At 44.3% G+C, this 21,501-nt stretch overlaps 1 protein-coding gene across 1 annotated transcript in view; it reads right to left on the bottom strand.

Moving 5' to 3' along the window:
* The window catches only part of LOC121582603 (voltage-dependent N-type calcium channel subunit alpha-1B-like), a 206,301-nt gene that overhangs the window by 13,564 nt on the left and 171,236 nt on the right, over window positions 1-21,501 (bottom strand). The window contains exons 36-45 of the mRNA XM_045213246.1: window positions 13,296-13,387; window positions 12,897-13,047; window positions 12,653-12,780; window positions 6,513-6,609; window positions 4,147-4,252; window positions 3,603-3,710; window positions 3,059-3,219; window positions 2,461-2,624; window positions 2,168-2,297; window positions 760-870 (exon numbers count right to left, since the gene is read on the bottom strand). Coding sequence (XP_045069181.1) covers window positions 760-870; window positions 2,168-2,297; window positions 2,461-2,624; window positions 3,059-3,219; window positions 3,603-3,710; window positions 4,147-4,252; window positions 6,513-6,609; window positions 12,653-12,780; window positions 12,897-13,047; window positions 13,296-13,387 — 1,248 coding nt within the window. The remainder of the gene's footprint in view (window positions 1-759; window positions 871-2,167; window positions 2,298-2,460; window positions 2,625-3,058; window positions 3,220-3,602; window positions 3,711-4,146; window positions 4,253-6,512; window positions 6,610-12,652; window positions 12,781-12,896; window positions 13,048-13,295; window positions 13,388-21,501) is intronic.

Below are 21,501 nucleotides of genomic sequence, written 5' to 3'. Positions count from 1 at the left end.
ATTTTTTAAATCTTGTGTAGTATGCTAAATACTCTGTGTTAACAGAGATAAACATTATTCTCGTTCAGGTACAGTGTCGCTATCTGTTCCAGTCACTGTATTGCTGGGGACATGGCTCTACATTCAGAATTGTTGAGGAAATATTATAGTGAGATGTCACTTAAGGTCTACATCACAAATGGCACCCTATTCGCTATATAGTGCACTAGTTTTGACCAGAGTCATATGGGCCCTGGTCAAAAGTGGTATATTGTATAGGGAATAGGGTGCCATTTGGGACTCACACAAGGTCAGCAGAATGACTTGATGTGCACTGACAGACAGCATCTCTGCTTTAGTTAGCCTGTGGCTGCTTTCACTAATTAATGTCTTCCTACCTACCTTTATCTTCTGTATTTCTTCTACTCTGTCTTTCTCTATCCTACTGTATGTTCTCTTTCACTTCTACTACTTTCCTCACTCCCTTCCTCTTGGACTATGTATCATAGTAATATCAGCATCAAGTACTACTGACTGTCTGAGAAAGTATTATTTAATACTGTCAACTCTGGAGTATTAACTGTGTTGTACGAACCCTAACCTGTATAATTTGTACTGCTGTACAACTAGAATTGTCCTAATGTTGACATTGTCCTATTTGTAGAATCAATGCCCTTTGATTTGTGCAGGCACCATGTTGGCAGCCCTAGCGGGTCCTGGTGGGGTCCTTTGTGAGAGAGTAAAGGGGTACAGTAAGGCGGTGAGTGATGAAGGACTTACATAGTACTGGGAGTCCAGTCTTGGCATGGAGGCTGCTCTGCCATGGCCATCCAGACCAGAGTAGCCCCCTATATCAGCACCGTTCTCCACCTGCCTCATCTCCACTGATTCCTAAAAGTTAAGTTGAGGGTACCAGAGTGAATGATGGTACGGTGGTTGCTTGCATAATTCACATCTTTGGTACACTACCAGTCAAAAGTTTGGACACACATACAAGGTATTTTCTTTATTTTGACTATTTTCTACATTGTAGAATAATAGTGAAGACATCAAAACTATGAACTAACACATATGGAATCATCTAGTGAGGTCAGTCAATACGGAAAATGTAAAGAACTTTGAACGTTTCTTCAAGTGCAGTCGCAAAAACAATCAAGCACTGTGACGAAACTGGCTCTCATGAGGACCGCCACAGGAATGGAAGACCTCTGCTGCAGAGGGTAAGTTCATTAGTTACCAGCCTCAGAAATTGCAGCCCAAATAAATGCTTCACAGAGTTCAAGTAACAGACACATCTCAACATCAACTGTTCAGAGGAGACTGTGTGAATCAGGCCTTCATGGTCGAATTGCTGCAAAGAAACCACTACTAAAGGACACCAATAAGAAGAAGAGACCTGCTTGGGCCAAGAAACACGAGCAATGGACATTAGACAGGTGGAAATCTGTCCTTTGGTCTGGAGTCCAAATTGGAGATTTTTGGTTCCAACCGCTGTGTCTTTGTGAGACGCAGTGTGGGTGAACGGATGATCTACGCATGTGTAGTTCCCACCGTAAAGCATGGAGGAGGAGGTGTTATGGTGCTTTGCTGGTGACACTGTCTGTGATGTATTTAGAATTCAAGGCACACGTAAACAGCATGGCTATCACAGCATTCTGCAGCGATATGCCATCCCATCTGGTTTGGGCTTAGTGGGACTATAATTTGTTTATCAACAGGACAATGACCCAACACACCTCCAGGCTGTGTAAGGGCTATTTTACCAAGAAGGAGAGTGATGGAGTGCTGCATCAGATGACCTGGCCTCCACAATCCCCCGAACTCAACCCAATTGAGATGGTTTGGGATGAGTCGGACTGCAGAGTGAAGGAAAAGCAGCCAACAAGTGCTCAGCATATGTGGGAACTCCTTCAAGACTGTTGGAAAAGCATTTCAGGTGATGCTGGTTGAGAGAATGCCAAGAGTGTGCAAAGCTGTCATCAAGCCAAAGGGTGGCTATTTGCAGAATCTCAAATATAAAATATATTTTGATTTGTTTAACACTTTTTTGGTTACTACATGATTCCATATGTGTTATTTCATAGTTTGATGTCTTCAATATTATTCTACAATATAGAAAATAGTAAAAATTAAGAAAAACCCTTGAATGAGTAGGTGTGTCCAAACTTTTGACCGGTAGTGTAAGTACCTGAGGTTTGTTGGAGTAGGGCACGTCCTCTGACTGGCCCCTCTGTAGAGTCCTATTTCTACTGCTGGACCACTGGCCCTCCTGAGACAGCTGCTCTCCTGACTCTCTTATGGCACTTCTAGGGCTTGGTCTGAGGTCACACACACACAACCATATTAGTTCCATTATTAGTTAACGTGATGTGCTACATCTAATGTTACCTGCTTTACTACCCGTGTACAGTATGTGTATGTTAATCCATTGATATTCATGACTCTATGTCTGCTAAGAAAACCCCATGGGTGGGCACTCACACTGCATCCCCATTGGTTAGAGAGGTGGTGGAGGGCAGGGGCTCTGGCTGAGACGCTGGTTCAGGCTGGGAGGATGGCAGGGGATTGGCACTGGTGATTGGCGTCACCTCCTCCTGCATATGGGTCATGGTCATGGGTCGGAAGAAGGTTGGACCCTTTTTACTCTGCAGGAGACACAGAGAGAGGAGAAAATAATCAAGTGATGTTATGAATGCATTGAATTCCATCCCATTTCTATCTCTTCATCTGGACCTCACAGTAGAGATACATTCAATGGATTTGGAGCCTATAACTCGCTAATAATTTGTCCCCAAAATAACACCATAGGGCCCAATGCCTTTTTGTCTGTATGAGTCGATTTATCTCGGGAGCATCCGTGAGAGTCAGTCCCATGCATGAGTGCATATTTGAGGCCAATAGAGTTGGATAGAGGGCTCACTTGCCACAAAGCTTGTTTTTGCATGGGAAGCGCCATTGACGACTTTCACCATTTTGAAGAAGTGGAGATAACCCTCAATGGCCCTCCCCATGCTGTCACAGAAGCAATTATGGCAAAGATGAGCCCTTTATCCAACTCTATGTTGGGGCCATATCCTACCTTAATTGTCCCTGTGAAGTCCAGTCCCAGTTGCTGTTCCAGTCTCTTGGCCCGGTTCTGCTTGTAGTAGTCAAAGATCATGAGGGCAGCGTAGACCTTCCCCACTGTCAGCTCTCGGTTTACAACCGCAAAGGGGCAAAGGAGCTCATTGAACTCATCAACTGAAAGAAGAGAAGGAAGAAGGTGAGATGGAAGAAGGAGAGAGTAGTGGAGAAAAGCACTAGTTGTCTTCTCTCCACTACCACTAGATGGCATCGAAGGAGACAGAATGAGGGCGAATGTACTGTAGTCAGGCCGTGTGTGTGTGTGTGTGTAAATATAGCTCCTCCCACATACACAGAGTAGACTGAACAAGCAGTAAAAAGAGCAGAATGAGTAGAAAGCAGCTGGGCCTACACACTCACTCAAGGGATGACTGGGATTTGGTGAAGCTGTCTTTTCTGTCTTTCTAAGTTCTTTCTCTGTATTTCAGTTTCTCACTCACATCCTTTAACACACACACACACACACACACACACACACACACACACAGAGCTTGGCTTACTTTTATATGGTGTGACCAGCAGGTCAACAGTCTTCTGAGGCAGGTTGGGCCAGACTCTGGAGATCTCTTTCCTCAGGTCAGCGTCACACAGGCGCTGGGCCAGGACGCCTGAGGAGAGAAACTCCTATGTCACATCACATCCATCCACACTCGTTCATCAGCACCACACACTAATGTCCCACACATCCCTATCAGGGCCCATATGTATCAAGCATCTCAGAGTAGAGTGCTGATCTAGGATCAGGTCCCCCCCTGTCCATGTAAGTTAATTCATTTTGATCTAAAAGGCTAAACTGATCCGAAGTCAGCATTCCTACTGTTGATGCTTGATACGGCCCTGGACCTAGCAGGACAGGTTTATTAGGCCACCACCCTCTTCTTTGAATGATTACATATTGTGATTTCTTTAAGTAAACAAAATGAGTACCTTATTTTTCATATATTTTTTTACTTGATTTATGATTTGTATTTGCCATATTCATATTCTACTACTGTGGTTGGAGTGTGTTCATGTGTAGAGGTGCTTAGGTTAAAGGTCACTGACCAGATGCCAGTTTGATCTCCAGAGCGGTGCGGATGAGAGCCATCAGAGTGGATGTGAAATGCACCGTGTTGTCATCGGCGATGGGCATGTTCATCTTAACCAATCGCTAAGGAGAATAGAAACCATGGTGAGGGCCCATTAGAACACCCACGTTAGCACATGTTAGGATCAATAGCTCTTTGGGGAGGTTATGTGTGCTGGCTGTAGAGTATTTCCATGTTAAATGATGGAACCGAGACTGACACAAGTCCTGCAGAGTCTGAAACTGTCCTAATATGGACACTAAACATGCAGAATTAGTTGATATGTTTCACTTGAGAGTAAGTGTGGACTTCTGACAGCCAGTGGCTTGGCTTAGTTTCAGACCAGCACACAGAAGAGCTTTCCAAGGAACACAACAACACAAGACATCCCAGAGAGGAGAGAGAACATTCAGAGCAACACTCCATGCAAATGGTAATGTGAGAGTAAGACTATGGGTCGATGTTTGAGATGGACATTGAGAGGGACAACAAATCAACGCAATGTGCATTAGGACTCCACAGAACATGTCAGGGTTTTATTTGGCTTAGAGAAATGTATGGTGAGTTCATCATCTTATGGACTTAATAGCAATTTACTAGAAACTATGAGTGGTGTGGATGAAGTGGAGTGTAGTTAGTCCTTTTCTGAATTCAGTGACCACATTACATAATGTCAGCATGCATCCAAGGCAAGCCCTGGAGTAGTATGTTTTAGTGCTGCTATGAAAGGATGAATGAATGAAACCATGTCTGTGTTATGGGGCCACACTCCTCCAAGCCTCCTTTCATTGTGAGGAGGCTAGCAGAGCAGAGTGATAGGTTGCATCCCAAAAGGCACACTATTCCCTATATAGTGCACTACTTTTGACTAGGGCCCATAGGGCTCTGGGCAAAACTAGTGCAATATATGGGGAATAGACTGCCATTTGAGACTCAGCCATAGTGACATACATGCATGTAGAGCTTGATGCAGGGCTAATGGGGAGGCAGAATGAGGATGCACACAAACACATGCAGACACTGGGAAGGAAGGATCCTATTGTCTTCAAGCCAAGTGGAGGGGAATCGCAGATGAGACGTGTGTGTGTTTGTGTGTGTGTGTGTATGTGCGTGCAAGCAAGCCTCCCTTGAGCTCAAGAGAACGTACTTCCATGCGGGAGTTGTTACAATACAGAAGGAGAAGAGGAGAGGGGGAAGAGGAGGAAGTGATGTGGAGGGTCTGACATGTCATGTAGTGTCCACTAGAGAGACAGGAAAACCACAGACACGTGAGGCCATCACCCAAACATACATATACTGTATATACACATACAGGTACACACATGCTGTCAAAAACACACGCACACATGCATGCATACACCCACCAGATCACCCACCCACCCACACACACAAAGTGGAGCTGGGCAGATGAGAGGAAGGAAAAATCCCAACAGGGAGGACAAGAAAGGTAATTTAGCAGGGATTGTGACGCTCTGCTCATAGCCAGAGCGGAAAATTAGGAGTTGAAAACAGAGGGTGACAGAGGGACAACAGAGATACACAGGAACCACTGTGTTCATTAGGGAGGGAGTTGAGCTAAATGCATTTTCCACAACAGCAAAGAAAGGGAGGAAGAATGAAAAAAATTGATGAAAAAATAAAAAAGGCTAGCCTCGCTCCAGTGTGCCGCATATCTCTATCATTTCTCCCTGTCGATTCATCTCTCAAAAGCTGGAGTTATATTTGGAGAAGCCACACAAGTCAGACCCAACTAGTCGCTTGGCAGACGCTTTTATCCATGATTCATCTAGACAGCTGTGTACATGATAGAACCACTCACAGTGGTAAACGCCACATACAAAGTGTACCTGAGTACTGAACAATCATTACCTTGGTTCTATAGGACTCTAATTAAAGGGGAATTCTGCCACTTTCTAACCTCGTATTCATTATCTCATTTTATGTGAAACGGCACGTTTGTTTAAAAATATAAGAAGAAAAAATCCAAAGAAAGTAAATACAGTGATTTTTTTTGCAAACTTCATGGTAATAGTGTGGCTTGTGTGAACTGTCAGTCTTAATTTCTTCTTCGTTGAACAGAATGAAAACATAGTTTAAAAACAAAACAAGTCTAAATGGCCAGACGGAGAACAATAAACACCAAACACTGAGAGAAGGCAGAAGGCAGAAGAGAACGTCACAAACAGACAGAAAGAGCAACAACAAGGACACAACAAGAGCACAGCAGGAAGTGGCTGTGACAGACTGACAGAAGCCGGGATATACAGGGCAGGTGGGAGTGAGCGACAGGGGTGAGAGGAAGACTGCTCGGGGAAGAAGTGGGAGGAGGGGGAAAGAGTCTACCTTGTAGGCGATTCTGGGCGGACATTTCTTTCCCAAACCTAGCGGAGGGGACATGTGACGGAGCATCTCGTACATATCGAGGTAGGTCATACGGCCACTTCACAGGGGGAGAAGTCACAGGTGGAGATCACAGGGGTCAGAGAGAGGGTTGGAGGTATCCAGGTAAGGTAGGAGGAGGGGGCAGGGGGAGTTAGAAATTACCAAAAGAAGATGGTAAAACAGAAGAGAAAATGACAAAAACAGACATCTGTATTATTTTAGATGTACAGGGCAGTGGGCAGTGTATTCAGGGGCGGGATGCCATCCCTGTCCTGCATGAAACAAGGATGGATCCCAGGATTGGAGAGGAAGAGGGTATGGTGTTTTCTGGGAATTCAGATGGCAGAATCATGAGGTTGGATTGATCATGATGGGTACAGTGGCTTGCGAAAGTATTCAACCCCCTTGGCATTTTTCCTATTTTGTTGCCTTACAACCTGGAATTAAAATGGATATTATTATTTTTTTCTTGTGAAACAAACAAGAAATAAGACAGAAGAAAAACTTGAGCGTGCATAACTATTCACCCCCCCAAAGCCACCTTTTACAGCAATTACAGCTGCAAGTCTCTTGGGGTATGTCTCTATAAGCTTGGCACATCTAGCCACTGGGATTTTTGCCCATTCTTCAAGGCAAAACTGCTCCAGCTCCTTCAAGTTGGATGGGTTCCGCTGGTGTACAGCAACCTTTAAGATATACCACAGATTCTCAATTGGATTGAGGTCTGGGCTTTGACTAGGCCATTCCATGACATTTAAATGTTTCCCCTTAAACCACTCAAGTGTTGCTTTAGCAGTATGCTTAGGGTCATTGTCCTGCTGGAAGGTGAACCTCCGTCCCAGTCTCAAATCTCTGGAAGACACACAGGTTTCCCTCAAGAATTTCCCTATATTTAGCGCCATCCATCATTCCTTCAATTCTGACCAGTTTCCCAGTCCCTGCCAACGAAAAACATCCCCACAGCATGATGCTGCCACCACCTTGCTTCACTGTGGTGATGGTGTTCTCGGGGCGATGAGAGGTGTCGGGTTTGCGCCAGACATTGTGTTTTCCTTGATGGCCAAAAAGCTAAATTTTAGTCTCATCTGACCAGAGTACCTTCTTCCATATGTTTGGGGAGTCTCCCACATGCCTTTGGCGAACACCAAACGTGTTTGCTTATTTTTTTCTTTAAGCAATGGCTTTTTTCTGGCCACTCTTCCGTAAATCCCAGCTCTGTGGAGTGTACGGCTTAAAGTGGTCCTATGGACAGATACTCCAATCTCCAATGTGGAGCTTTGCAGCTCCTTCAGGGTTATCTTTGGTCTCTTTGTTGCCTCTGATTAATGCCCTCCTTGCCTGGTCCGTGAGTTTTGGTGGGCGGCCCTCTCTTGGCAGGTTTGTTGTGGTGCCATATTCTTTCTATTTTTTAATAATGGATTTAATGGTGCTCCGTGGGATGTTCAAAGTTTCTGATATTTTTTTATAACCCTACCCTGATCTATACTTCTCCACAACTTTGTCCCTGACCTGTTTGGAGAGCTCCTTGGTCTTCATGGTGCCGCTTGCTTGGTGGTGCCCCTTGCTTAGTGGTGTTGCAGACTCTGGAGCCTTTCAGAACATGTGTATATATACTGAGATCATGTGACACTTAGATTGCACAAGGTGGAAATGATTTAACAAATTATGTGACTTCTGAAGGTAATTGGTTGCACCATATCTTATTTAGGGGCTTCATAGCAAAGGGGGTGAATACATTTGCACGCACCACTTTTCCGTTATTCATTTTTTAGAATTATTTGAAACAAGTTATTTTTTGGGGGACTATTTTGTGTATGTCCATTGCATGAAATCCAAATAAAAATCCATTTAAATTACAGGTTGTAATGCAACAAAATAGGAAAAACGCCAAGGGGGATGAATACTTTTGCAAGGCACTTTATGTACAGTACCAGTCAAAAGTTTGGACACACCTACTCATTCAAGTATTTTTTACTATTTTCTACATTGTAGAATAATAGTTAAGACATCAAAACTATGAAATATATGGAATCATGTAGTAACCAAAAAAGTGTTATATTTTAGATTCTTCAAAGTAGCCACCCTTTGCCTTGATGAAAGCTTTGCACACTCTTGGCATTCTCTCAATCAGCTTCACATGGAATGCTTTTCCAACTGTCTTGAAGGAGGTCCCACATATGCTGAGCACTTGTTGGCTGCTTTTCCAACTCATCCCAAACCATCTCAATTGGGTTGAGGTCGGGTGATTGTGGAGGCCAGGTCATCTGATGCAGCACTCCATCACTCTCCTTCTTGGTAAAATAGCCTTTACACAGCCTGGAGTTGTGTTGGGTCATTGTCCTGTTGAAAAACAAATGATAGTCCCACTAAGCACAAACCAGATGGGATGGTGTATCGCTGGTTAAGTGTGCCTTGAATTCTAAATAAATCAAAGACAGTGTCACCAGAAAAGCACCCCCACACCATCACACCTCCTCCTCCATGCTTCATGGTGGTAACCACACATGCAGAGATCATCTGTTCACCTACTCTGCGTCTCACAAAGACACGGCGGTTGGAACCAAAGATCTCAAATTTGGACTCATCAGACCAAAGGACAGATTTCCACCGGTCTAATGTCCATTGCTCCTGTTGTTTGGCCCAAGCAAGATCTTCTTCTTATTGGTGTCCTTTAGTAGTGGTTTCTTTGTAGCAATTCGACCATGAAGGTCTGATTCACGCAGTCTCCTCTGAAAAGTTGATGTTGAGATGTGTCTGTTACTTGAATTCTGTGAAGCATTTATTTGGGCTGCAATTTCTGAGGCTGGTAACTCTAATGAACTTATCCTCTGCAGCAGAGGTAACTCTGGGTCTTCCTTTCCTGTGGCGGTCCTCATTAGAGCCAGTTTCATCATAGCGCTTGATGGGTTTTGCGACTGCACTCAAAGAAACTTTCAAAGTTCTTGACATTTTCCAGATTGAATGACCTTCATGTCTTAAAGTAATGATGGGCTGTCGTTTCTCTTTGCTTATTTGAGCTGTTCTTGCCATAATATGGAATTGGTCTTTTACCAAATAGGGCTATCTTCTGTATACCAACCCTACCTTGTCACAACACAACTGATTCCTCAAACGAATTAAGAAGGAAAGAAATTCCACAAATTAACTTTTAACAAGGCACACCTGTAAATTGAAATGTATTCCAGGTGACTACCTCATGAAGCTGGTTGAGAGAATGCCAAGAGTGTGCAAAGCTGTCATCAAGGCAAAGGGTGGCTACTTTGAAGAAACTCAAATATAAAATATATTTTGATTTGTTTAACACTTTTTCGGTTACTACATGAATCCACATGTGTTATTTCATAGTTTTGATGTCTTCACTATTATTCTACAATGTAGAAAATTGTAAAAAAAATTAAGAAAAACCCTGGAATGAGTAGGTGTGTCCAAACTTTTGACTGGTACTGTATGCTCAGGGCAAGGTTGCAGCTTCACTGTTCAGATGTCTTCTGTTCCTGCATGCTCCGAGACATCAGCGGTAACCAAATTGAACATCGGAAACAAAGCACACAATTCTCATAACCTTTACTTTACTCTGTGTGTGCGTGCACTGGTTCAAACAGTCTCTCAGGCCTACTTTGAGAAAACTATATAGGCCTAATGCATACTGCATTCAGTATGGTGAAAACAGAGCTTGATGATGAAGCCTGGTCAGTATACTGTAATGAGACTTACATTGTGGCATTGTTTTCCATTAGTTGCCATGGTTACCCACCAGATGGTTAGTATGGGAGGTGTGTGTGGTTGAATCTCTGGCACTAGGAGTCATTCACATTCATTCACTCTCCACTTCCAAGTCATCCCTTTATGATTAAGGGGTGTGTGGGGTTGCAAACCTTGTAGGCCACCCTATTAGGACACTTCTTCCCTAAGCCGAGAGGAGGCGAGATAAAACGCAACAATTTGTACATATCCTGATAGCATATCCTTCCGCTGTAAAAGACAGACAGGTTAGAGGAGGTTAGGACACAAACACAACCATTTCCAATGACTTAACATGTACAGTGCCTTCGGAAAGTATTCAGACCCCTTGACTTTTTCCACATTTTGTTACGTTACAGCCTTATTCTAAAATGGATTAAATAAATAAAAATCCTCAGCAAACTACACACAATACCCCATAATGACAAAGCGAAAACAGGTTTTTAGAAAGGTTTGCAAATGTATATAAAAAAAAAACGGAAATACCTTATTTACATAAGTATTCAGACCCTTTGCTATGAGACTCGAAATTGAGCTCAGGCGCATCCTGTTTCCATTGATCATCCTTGAGATGTTTCTACAACTTGATTGGAGTCCACCTGTGATAAATTCAATTGATTAGACATTATTTGGAAAGGCACACACCTGTCTATATAAGGTCCCAAAGTTGACAGTGCATGCCAGAGCAAGAACCAAGCCAAGAGGTCGAAGGAATTGTCCGTAGAGCTCCGAGACAGGATCGTGTCGAGGCACAGATCTGGGGAAGGGTACCAAAACATTTCTGCAGCATTGAAGGTCCCCAAGAACACAGTGGCCTCCACCATTCTTAAATGGAAGAAGTTTGGAACCACCAAGACTCTTCCTAGAGCTGGCCGCTCGGCCAAACTGAGCAATCGGCGGAGAAGGGCCTTGGTCAGGCAGGTGACCAAGAACCCGATGATCACACTGACAGAGCTCCAGAGTTCCTCTGTGGAGATGGGAGAACCTTCCAGAAGGACAACCATCTCTGCAGCACTCCACCAATCAGGTCTTTATGGTAGAGTGGCCAGACGGAAGCCACTCCTCAGTAAAAGGCAAATGACAGCCCGCTTGGAGTTTGCCAAAAGGCACCTAAAGGACACTCAGACCATGAGAAACAAGATTCTCTGGTCTGATGAAACCAAGATTGAACTCTTTGGCCTGAATGCCAAACGTCACATCTGGAGGAAACCTGGCACCATCCCTACGGTGAAGTATGGTGGTGGCAGGATCATGCTGTGGGGATGTTTTTCAGCAGCAGGGACTGGGAGACTAGTCAGGATCGAGGCAAAGATGAACGGCGCAAAGTACAGAGAGATCCTTGATGAAAACCTGCTCCAGAGCACTCTGGACCTCAGACTGGGGCGAAGGTTCAACCTTCCAACAGGACAATGACCTTGAGCACACAGCCAAGCCAACGCAGGAGTGGCTTCGGGACAAGTCTCTGAATATCCTTGAGTGGCCCAGCCAGAGCCTGGACCCGATCGAACATCTCTGAAGAGACCTGAAAATAGCTGTGCAGCAACGTTTCCCATCCAACCTGACAGAGCTTGAGAGGATCTGCAGAGAAGAATGGGAGAAAATCCCCAAATACAGGTGTGCCAAGCTTGTAGCATCATACCCAAGAAGACTCGAGGCTATAATCGCTGCCAAATGTGCTTCAACAATGTACTGAGTAAAGGGTCTGAATACTTATGTAAATGTGATATTAAATAAATTAGCAAACATTTCTAAAAACCTGTTTCTGCTTTGTCATTATGGGGTATTGTGGGTAGATTGATGAGGGAAAAAAACAATTTAATCCATTTTAGAAGAAGGCTGTAACCTAAGAAAATGTGGAAAAAGTCAAGGGGTCTGAATACTTTCCGAATGCACTGTATATCCTCCATTGCGTGCAGTCTTGGTCATTGAATAAAGCCCACCTGTAGATATAGTGCAGATATACACTGAGTATACAAAACATTAAGAACTCTTTCCACAACATAAACTGACCAGGTGAATCCAGGGGTGGAACTCAATATTTGGAAGGTGTTCCTAATGTTTGGTATAATCAGTGTATAAATAACAACATGACTACAGGGTTCCTGGAAGGTTATAAGTGTGTCCCAAATGTAACCCTATTGCCTATAAAATGCAAGGGCCCATAGGGAGTCCCTCCCTGCCCGTCAAACGTTGTCAAATGTCACAGAGTCATCCCACTGGAACTTAGAGCCATCTTTGTTTTGTCACCCCTCACTATGACACTTCATCTCCCTCTCTTCACCTCTTCACTCCTGAACCTTAAACTGATGCTGTCTTGACTCAGGGGGGAAATCACCTGGAGGAGGATTAAAGACACGTACCAGGCAGCAGGGTCGTACTCGGCCCAAACACGGATGAATTCGTCCAGGTGGTGAGGCCCCAGGATAGAGGCGTCTCTGGTCAGGTACTCAAAGTTGTCCATGATGACCGCCACAAACAGGTTGAGCATCTGGAGGGAGGGAGAGGGAGGTGGAGAGGTGAATGGTCCTTCATTGCTGATCATTGGTCAATCATTGGACATTGGTCATTCTGATTGGTCATTCATTTGTGATGGCCCATACTGACCAGAAAGGAGCAGAGGAAGATGAAGGAGACAAAGTAGAAATAAGCAAAGTCACTGCCGCATTCTTTCCCTGCGGACCCTGACAGCTTATCACACGGACGGTTACTCAGACACGACAGCATGATCTCATGCCACGCCTCGCCTGTTGCACTCCTGCAACGGGACACACACACACACACACACACATTGTAGATACACACATATACACAAACAAACACATGCAATGTAAGCAGTGTATATCCATCATTGGACACTGTATATCCACCACAAACACCACCATGAGCATAAGGAACTACATGGCTATTTTACTACATTATATTGCAATAGAAAGAATAGAAAGACATGAGAAAAGGTCTAAAAGAAGAATATGGTGAATATGGAGATTGTGGAGGGATGGTCACCTGAACAGAAGCATCAGAGCCTGGAAGAAGGTCTGGAAGTTGTTGTGGTGGTTGATGGCTGATTCCTCATTCAGCTCAATGTTTCCAAACACCTGAAGGAAGCAGAAAGGGTCAGCATAGCAGTTAGAGGGATTCCCTTTATGCTATCTATAGGTATGTCCCAAATGGCACCCTATTCCCTATATAGTGCACTACTTTTGACCAGTCCTATGGATTCTGGTCAAAAGTAGTGCACTATGTAGGGAATAAGGTGCTATTTGAGACACACTTATGTGCAAGTTAGAAATAGGCAAGTGATTTGTATAAGAAAGTGGTCCCAGGAGCTAGTGCTGATTGTATCAGCCTTTGCAGGATTCAATATGATGTAATGTAATGCAATCTCCAAAAAACACATTGGCCACTTTGGCCAGGAATCATTACTTTTCTCAAATCCTGTCAGAGTAGGTAGACGATGTGTGTGTGTGTGTGTCTGTCATCACACTACCACCACCATACTTGACCATTGGTATGAGGTTTTTACTGTGGAATGCAGTGTTTGGTTTTCGCCAGACATAACGGTGGCCATGTCGTCCAAAAAGTAGACTCACGTTGGCCAAAAAGCACCTGGATGATCGTCAAGACTCCTGGAAGAACGTTCTATGGACAGATGAGTCAAAAGTGGAACTTTTTGGATGACATGGGTCCCATTATGTCTGGCGAAAACCCAACACTGCATTCCACTGCATTCCACTGTAAGAACCTCATACCAATGGTCAAGAATGGTGATGGTAGTGTGATAGTTTGGGATGCTTTAATGCCTCAAGAACTGGATGACTTGCCATAATTGAAGGAACCATGAATTCTGCTCTGTATCAGAGAATTATAAAGGAAAATGTGAGCTGAAGCGCTACCGGGTCATGCAGCAAGACTGATCCAAAACACACAAGCAAGTCTACATCAGAATGGCTGAAAAGCAACACATTTAAAGTTTTGGAATGGCCAGACCTAAACACCATTGAGATGTTTTGGCAGGACCTGGAACCCACAAATGTTGCTGAGTTAAAATAGTTCTGCATGGAAGAGTGGGACCAAATTCCTCCACAGCAATGTGAGAGACTGATCAACAATTACAGGAAGCGTTTGGTTGCAGTCTTTGCAGCTGAAGGTGGCACAACAAATGATTGAGTGTAAGGGGGCAATTACTTTTTCACACAGATGCATTGGGTGTTGCATAAATTTGTTTATAAAATAAATGAATTAATTATCAACATTTTGTATTATTTGTTCACTCAGGTTCCCTAATATTTGGTTTTGGTTGAAGATATAATAACATTCAGTGTAAAAAATATGCAAAAATAGAGAAAATCAGAACGGGGGCAAATACTTTTTCACTGCATGTGTGTGTGCACGTAGATGCATGTTTGTGTGTGTGTGTGTGTGTGAGTGTGTTTGTGCGTGTGTGAGACAGTCACACAGTGTGATCTCCCATTGAGACCACACCAAAACATCCTCAGGGCCTTCATCCATTATTAACATGCCTCTGGGCCAGGTCAGCCTCAGTTGTTGGCCCATAGACATAGACATGACATCAGCCTGTCTAGGGTACTACATCTTTGTTCTGGCCAATGTACAGAAACCTCAATGTTCACAATGTACTATACCAAACATCAGCACACAACTGAACCATAGAGACTGAATGCATAGTGGTTATGTACAATACTATATACAGTGAGCTCCAAAAGTATTGGGACAGTGACAAATGTTTTGTTGTTTTGGATCTGTACTCGAGCACTTTGGATTTTAAGTGACACATACAACTATGAGGTGAAAGTGCAGACTTTCAGCTTTAATTTGAGGGTATTACAGCACTTTTTGTACATAGTCCCCTGAATGAATTTGTGAATAAGTTACAGATGCACAAATATCATACCCCACCAAAGATGCCCTGTTAATGTAATGGTTAGAGGTTAGCATGTCTTGGGGGTATGGTATTTGTGCGTTTGTAACTTTCTCAGTCATCATATTCACGATTCCTTCAGGATTATCCGGAATCATGGTTGCATCCACATGAATGTAGAAGTTTTTAGAAACATATTATATTCTTATTTACAATAAAAGTGACTCCAAAATGACACAATACATAATTTACCATTTATTTCTATTGCGCACAAAATAATCTGAGAAACAACCAAAACAAACAGCAAATGCATACAACTATGTTTGTAGAGTCACAAGCTTGATGTAGTCATTGTGTGCTATGAATATGGGACCAAGTACTAAACTTTTTACTACTTTAATACACATATAAGTACATTTGTCCTAATACTTTTGGTCACCTAAAATGGGGGGACTTTGTACAAAAAGTGCTATAATTTCTAAACGGTTCAAAGGGCTGGAAGTAAAGAGCCAAAACAAACAAAAATAATTAACTATCCCAATACTTTTGGAGCTCACTGTAGCTATATAGAAATCTTGATAATCTAAAAACAATAGAATTTAATGACATGGTGATGCCCTCTATTCTGCCCAAGTCCACACTTATAGGGTGCATCCCAAATGGCACACTATTCACACAACTTTTGATATTCCCTATATAGTGCACTCCTTTTTATTTTTTTTATTTTTTTTGGTAGATCAGCTTTAATATTTCAGATAGATTGTAACTTCCATTAATGTAATTGTCTGCATCACTTCCAATCCCCCATATGTTTTTTCTCTGGCATATATATATATATATATATATATATATATATATATATATATATATATATATATATATATATATATATATGTGGGGAGAACAAGTATTTGATACACTGCTGATTTGCAGGTTTTGCTACTTACAAAGCATGTAGAGGTCTGTAATTTTTATCATAGGTACACTTCAACTGTGAGAGACGGAATCTAAAACAAAAATCCAGAAAATCACATTGTATGATTTTTAAGTAATTAATTTGCATTTTATTGCATGACATAAGTATTTGATACATCAGAAAAGCATAACTTTTTTCACCTACCAACCAGTAAGAATTCCGGCTCTCACAGACCTGTTAGTTTTTCTTTAAGAAGCCCTCCTGTTCTCCACTCATTACCTGTATTAATTGCACCTGTTTGAACTCATTACCTGTATAAAAGACACCTGTCCACACACTCAATCAAACAGACTCCAACCTCTCCACAATGGCCAAGACCAGAGAGCTGTGTAAGGACATCAGGGATAAAATTGTAGACCTGCACAAGGCTGGGATGGGCTACAGGACAATAGGCAAGCAGCTTGGTGAGAAGGCAACAACTGTTGGCGCAATTATTAGAAAATGGAAGAAGTTCAAGATGACGGTCAATCACCCACAGTCTGGGGCTCCATGCAAGATCTCACCTCGTGGGGGATCAATGATCATGAGGAAGGTGAGGGATCAGCACAGAACTACACGGCAGGACCTGGTCAATGACCTGAAGAGAGCTGGGACCACAGTCTCAAAGAAAACCATTAGTAACACACTACGCCGTCATGGATTAAAATCCTGCAGCGCACGCAAGGTCCCCCTGCTCAAGCCAGCGCATGTCCAGGCCCGTCTGAAGTTTGCCAATGACCATCTGGTTGATCCAGAGGAGGAACGGGAGAAGGTCATGTGGTCTGATGAGACAAAAATAGAGCTTTTTGGTCTAAACTCCACTTGCCGTGTTTGGAGGAAGAAGAAGGATGAGTACAACCCCAAGAACACCATCCCAACCGTGAAGCATGGAGGTGGAAACATCATTCTTTGGGGATGCTTTTCTGCAAAGGGGACAGGACGACTGCACCGTATTGAGGGGAGGATGGATGGGGCCACGAGATCTTGGCCAACAACCTCCTTCCCTCAGTAAGAGCATTGAAGATGGGTCGTGGCTGGGTCTTCCAGCATGACAACGACCCGAAACACACAGCCAGGGCAACTAAGGAGTGGCTCCGTAAGAAGCATCTCAAGGTCCTTGAGTGGCCTAGCCAGTCTCCAGACCTGAACCCAATAGAAAATCTTTGGAGGGAGCTGAATGTCCATATTGCCCAGCGACAGCCCCGAAACCTGAAGGATCTGGAGAAGGTCTGTATGGAGGAGTGGGCCAAAATCCCTGCTGCAGTGTGCGCAAACCTGGTCAAGACCTACAGGAAACTTTTGATCTCTGTAATTGCAAACAAATGTTTATGTACCAAATATTAAGTTCTGTTTTTCTGATGTATCAAATACTTATGTCATGCAATAAAATACAAATTAATTACTTAAAAATCATACAATGTGATTTTCTGGATTTTTGTTTTAGATTCCGTCTCTCACAGTTGAAGTGTACCTATGATACAAATTACAGACCTCTACATGCTTTGTAAGTAGGAAAACCTGCAAAATTGGCAGTGTATCAAATACTTGTTCTCCCCACTGTATACATACACACACACACACACACACACACACACACACACACACACACACACACACACACACACACACAATATATATATATATATATATATATATATATATATATATATATATACATACATAACTGCTGACAACCGTTCTGCTGCCAACAAGGCTGACTTCATCCCAGCCTATGCTACCCTCCAGTCCCTCGACTTCCTGGCGCTGACGGAAACATGGATTACCACTGAAAACACTGCTACTCCTACTGCTCTCTCCTCGTCTGACCATGTGTTCTCGCATACCCCGAGAGCATCTGGTCAGAGGGGTGGTGGCACAGGAATCCTCATCTCTCCCAAGTGGTCATTCTCAATTTTTCCCCTAACCCATCTGTCTATCTCCTCATTTGAATTCCACGCTGTCACAGTCACTAGCCCATTTAAGCTTAATATCCTTGTCATCTATCGCCCTCCAGGTTCCCTTGGAGAGTTCATCAATGAGCTTGACGCCTTGATAAGTTCCTTTCCTGAGGATGGCTCACCCCTCACAGTTTTGGGGGATTTCAACCTCCCTACGTCTACATTTGACTCATTTCTCTCTGCCTCCTTCTTTCCACTCCTCTCCTCTTTTGACCTCACCCTCTCACCGTCCCCCCCTACTCACAAGGCAGGCAATACGCTTGACTTCATCTTTACTAGATGTTGCTCTTCTACTAATCTCACTGCAACTCCCCCTCCATGTCTCCAACCACTACTTTGTATCCTTTTTCTCTCTCGCTCTCCTCCAACACTACTCACTCTGCCCCTACACAGATGGTAACGCGCCGCCGCAACCTTCGCTCTCTCTCTCCCACTACTCTCTCCTCTTCCATCCTATCATCTCTTCCCTCTGCTCAATCCTTCTCCCTCCAATCTCCTGATTCTGCCTCCTCAACCCTCCTCTCCTCCCTTTCTGCATCCTTTGACTCCCTGTATCCCCTATCCTCCCGGCCGGCTCGGTCCTCCCCTCCAGCTCCGTGGCTTGATGACTCATTGCGAGCTCACAGAACAGAGCTCCGGGCAGCTGAGCGGAAATGGAAGAAAACTAAACTCCCTGCCGACCTGGCATCTTTTCACTCCCTCCTCTCTACATTTTCTTCATCTGTTTCTGCTGCTAAGGCCACTTTCTACCACTCTAAATTCCAAGCATCTGCCTCTAACCCTAGGAAGCTCTTTGCCACATTCTCCTCACTGCTGAATCCTCCCCCCCCACCCCCCTCCTCCCTCTCTGTGGATGACTTCGTCAACCACTTTGAAAAGAAGGTTGACGACATCCGATCCTCGTTTGTTAAGTCTAATGACACTGCTGGTCCTGCTCACACTGCCCTACCCTATGCTTTGACTTCTTTCTCCCTCTCTCTCCAGATAAAATCTTGCGACTTGTGACTGCAGGCCGCCCAACAACCTGCCCGCTTGACCCCATCCCCTCCTCTCTTCTCCAGACCATCTCCGGTGACCTTCTCCCCCTACCTCACCTCGCTGATCAACTCATCCTTGACCGCTGGCTATGTCCCTTCCGTCTTCAAGAGAGCGAGAGTTGCACCCCTTCTCAAAAAAACCCAACACTCGATCCCACTGATGTCAACAACTACAGACCAGTATCCCTTCTTTCTTTTCTTTCCAAAACTATTGAGCGTGCCGTCTTTAGCCAACTCTCTTGCTATCTCTCTCAGAATGACCTTCTTGATCCAAACCAGTCAGGTTTCAGGACTGGTCATTCAACTGAGACTGCTCTTCTCTGTGTCACGGAGGCTCTCCGCACTGCTAAAGCTAACTCTCTCTCCTCTGCTCTTGTCCTTCTAGACCTGTCTGCTGCCTTTGATACTGTGAACCATCAGATCCTCCTCTCCACCCTCTCCGAGCTGGGCATCTCCGGCGCGGCTCACTCCTGGATTGCGTCCTACCTGACCGGTCGCTCCTACCAAGTGGCGTGGCGAGAAGCTGTCTCCGCACCACGTACTCTCACCACTGGTGTCCCCCAGGGCTCAGTTCTAGGCCCTCTCCTTTTCTCCCTATACACCAAGTCAATTGGCTCTGTCATATCCTCACATGGCCTCTCCTATCATTGCTACGCTGACGATACACAACTAATCTTCTCCTTTCCCCCTTCTGATAACCAGGTGGCGAATCGCATCTCTGCATGTCTGGCAGACATATCAGTATGGATGACGGATCACCACCTCAAGCTGAACCCTGGCAAGACGGAGCTGCTCTTCCTCCCGGGGAAGGACTGCCCGTTCCATGATCTCGCCATCACGGTTGACAACTCCGTTGTGTCCTCCTCCCAGAGTGCGAAGAGCCTTGGCATGACCCTGGACAACACCCTGTCATTCTCCGCTAACATCAAGGCGGTGATCCGATCCTGCAGGTTCATGCTCTACAACATTCGGAGAGTACGACCCTGCCTTACACAGGAAGCGGCACAGGTCCTAATCCAGGCACTTGTCATCTCCCGTCTGGATTACTGCAACTCGCTGTTGGCTGGGCTCCCTGCCTGTGCCATTAAACCCCTACAACTCATCCAGAATGCCGCAGCCCGTCTGGTGTTCAACCTTCCCAAGTTCTCTCACGTCACCCCCTCCTCCGCACACTCCACTGGCTTCCAGTTGAAGCTCGCATCCGTTACAAGACCATGGTGCTTGCCTATGGAGCTGTGAGGGGAACGGCACCTCCGTACCTTCAGGCTCTGATCAGTCCCTACACCCAAACGAGGGCATTGCGTTCATCCACCTCTGGCCTGCTGGCTCCCTTCCTCTGCGGAAGCATAGTTCCCGCTCAGCCCAGTCAAAACTGTTCGCTGCTCTGGCACCCCAATGGTGGAACAAGCTCCCTCACGACGCCAGGACAGCGGAGTCACTCACCACCTTCCGGAGACATTTGAAACCCCACCTCTTTAAGGAATACCTGGGATAGGATAAAGTAATCCTTCTACCCCCCCAAAAAAAAAAATTATAATAAAAAAATTGTAAAGTGGTTATCCCACTGGCTATAGGGTGAATGCACCAATTTGTAAGTCGCTCTGGATAAGAGCGTCTGCTAAATGACGTAAATGTAATGTAAATGTACATACATCCATACACACACATATCCTTTTTTAAATTATATTTCCCTTTATTACTTTCCAACCCGACAACCCCTTCCACAATTGGAGTAAACTAGTGAACAACAACGCTTAGGCCTCTACTTCCAGCCCATACATACTACAGTGGGGAAAAAAAGTATTTAGTCAGCTACCAATTGTGCAAGTTCTCCCACTTAAAAAGATGAGAGAGGCCTGTAATTTTCATCATAGGTACACGTCAACTATGACAGACAAGTTGAGGAAAAAAAATCCTGAAAATCACATTGTAGGATTTTTTATGAATTTATTTGCAAATTACGGTGGAAAATAAGTATTTGGTCACCTACAAACAAGCAAGATTTCTGGCTCTCACAGACCTGTAACTTCTTCTTTAAGAGGCTCCTCTGTCCTCCACTCGTTACCTGTATTAATGGCACCTGTTTGAACTTGTTATCAGTATAAAAGACACCTGTCCACAACCTCAAACAGTCACACTCCAAACTCCACTATGGCCAAGACCAAAGAGCTGTCAAAGGACACCAGAAACAAAATTGTAGACCTGCACCAGGCTGGGAAGACTGAATCTGCAATAGGTAAGCAGCTTGGTTTGAAGAAATCAACTGTGGGAGCAATTATTAGGAAATGGAAGACATACAAGAACACTGATAATCTCCCTCGATCTGGGGCTCCACGCAAGATCTCACCCCATGGGGTCAAAATGATCACAAGAACGGTGA

Source organism: Coregonus clupeaformis, unplaced genomic scaffold (assembly GCF_020615455.1).
Source record: "Coregonus clupeaformis isolate EN_2021a unplaced genomic scaffold, ASM2061545v1 scaf0094, whole genome shotgun sequence".
Lineage (NCBI taxonomy): Eukaryota > Metazoa > Chordata > Actinopteri > Salmoniformes > Salmonidae > Coregonus > Coregonus clupeaformis.
This window is presented reverse-complemented; position numbering and strand designations above follow the sequence as displayed.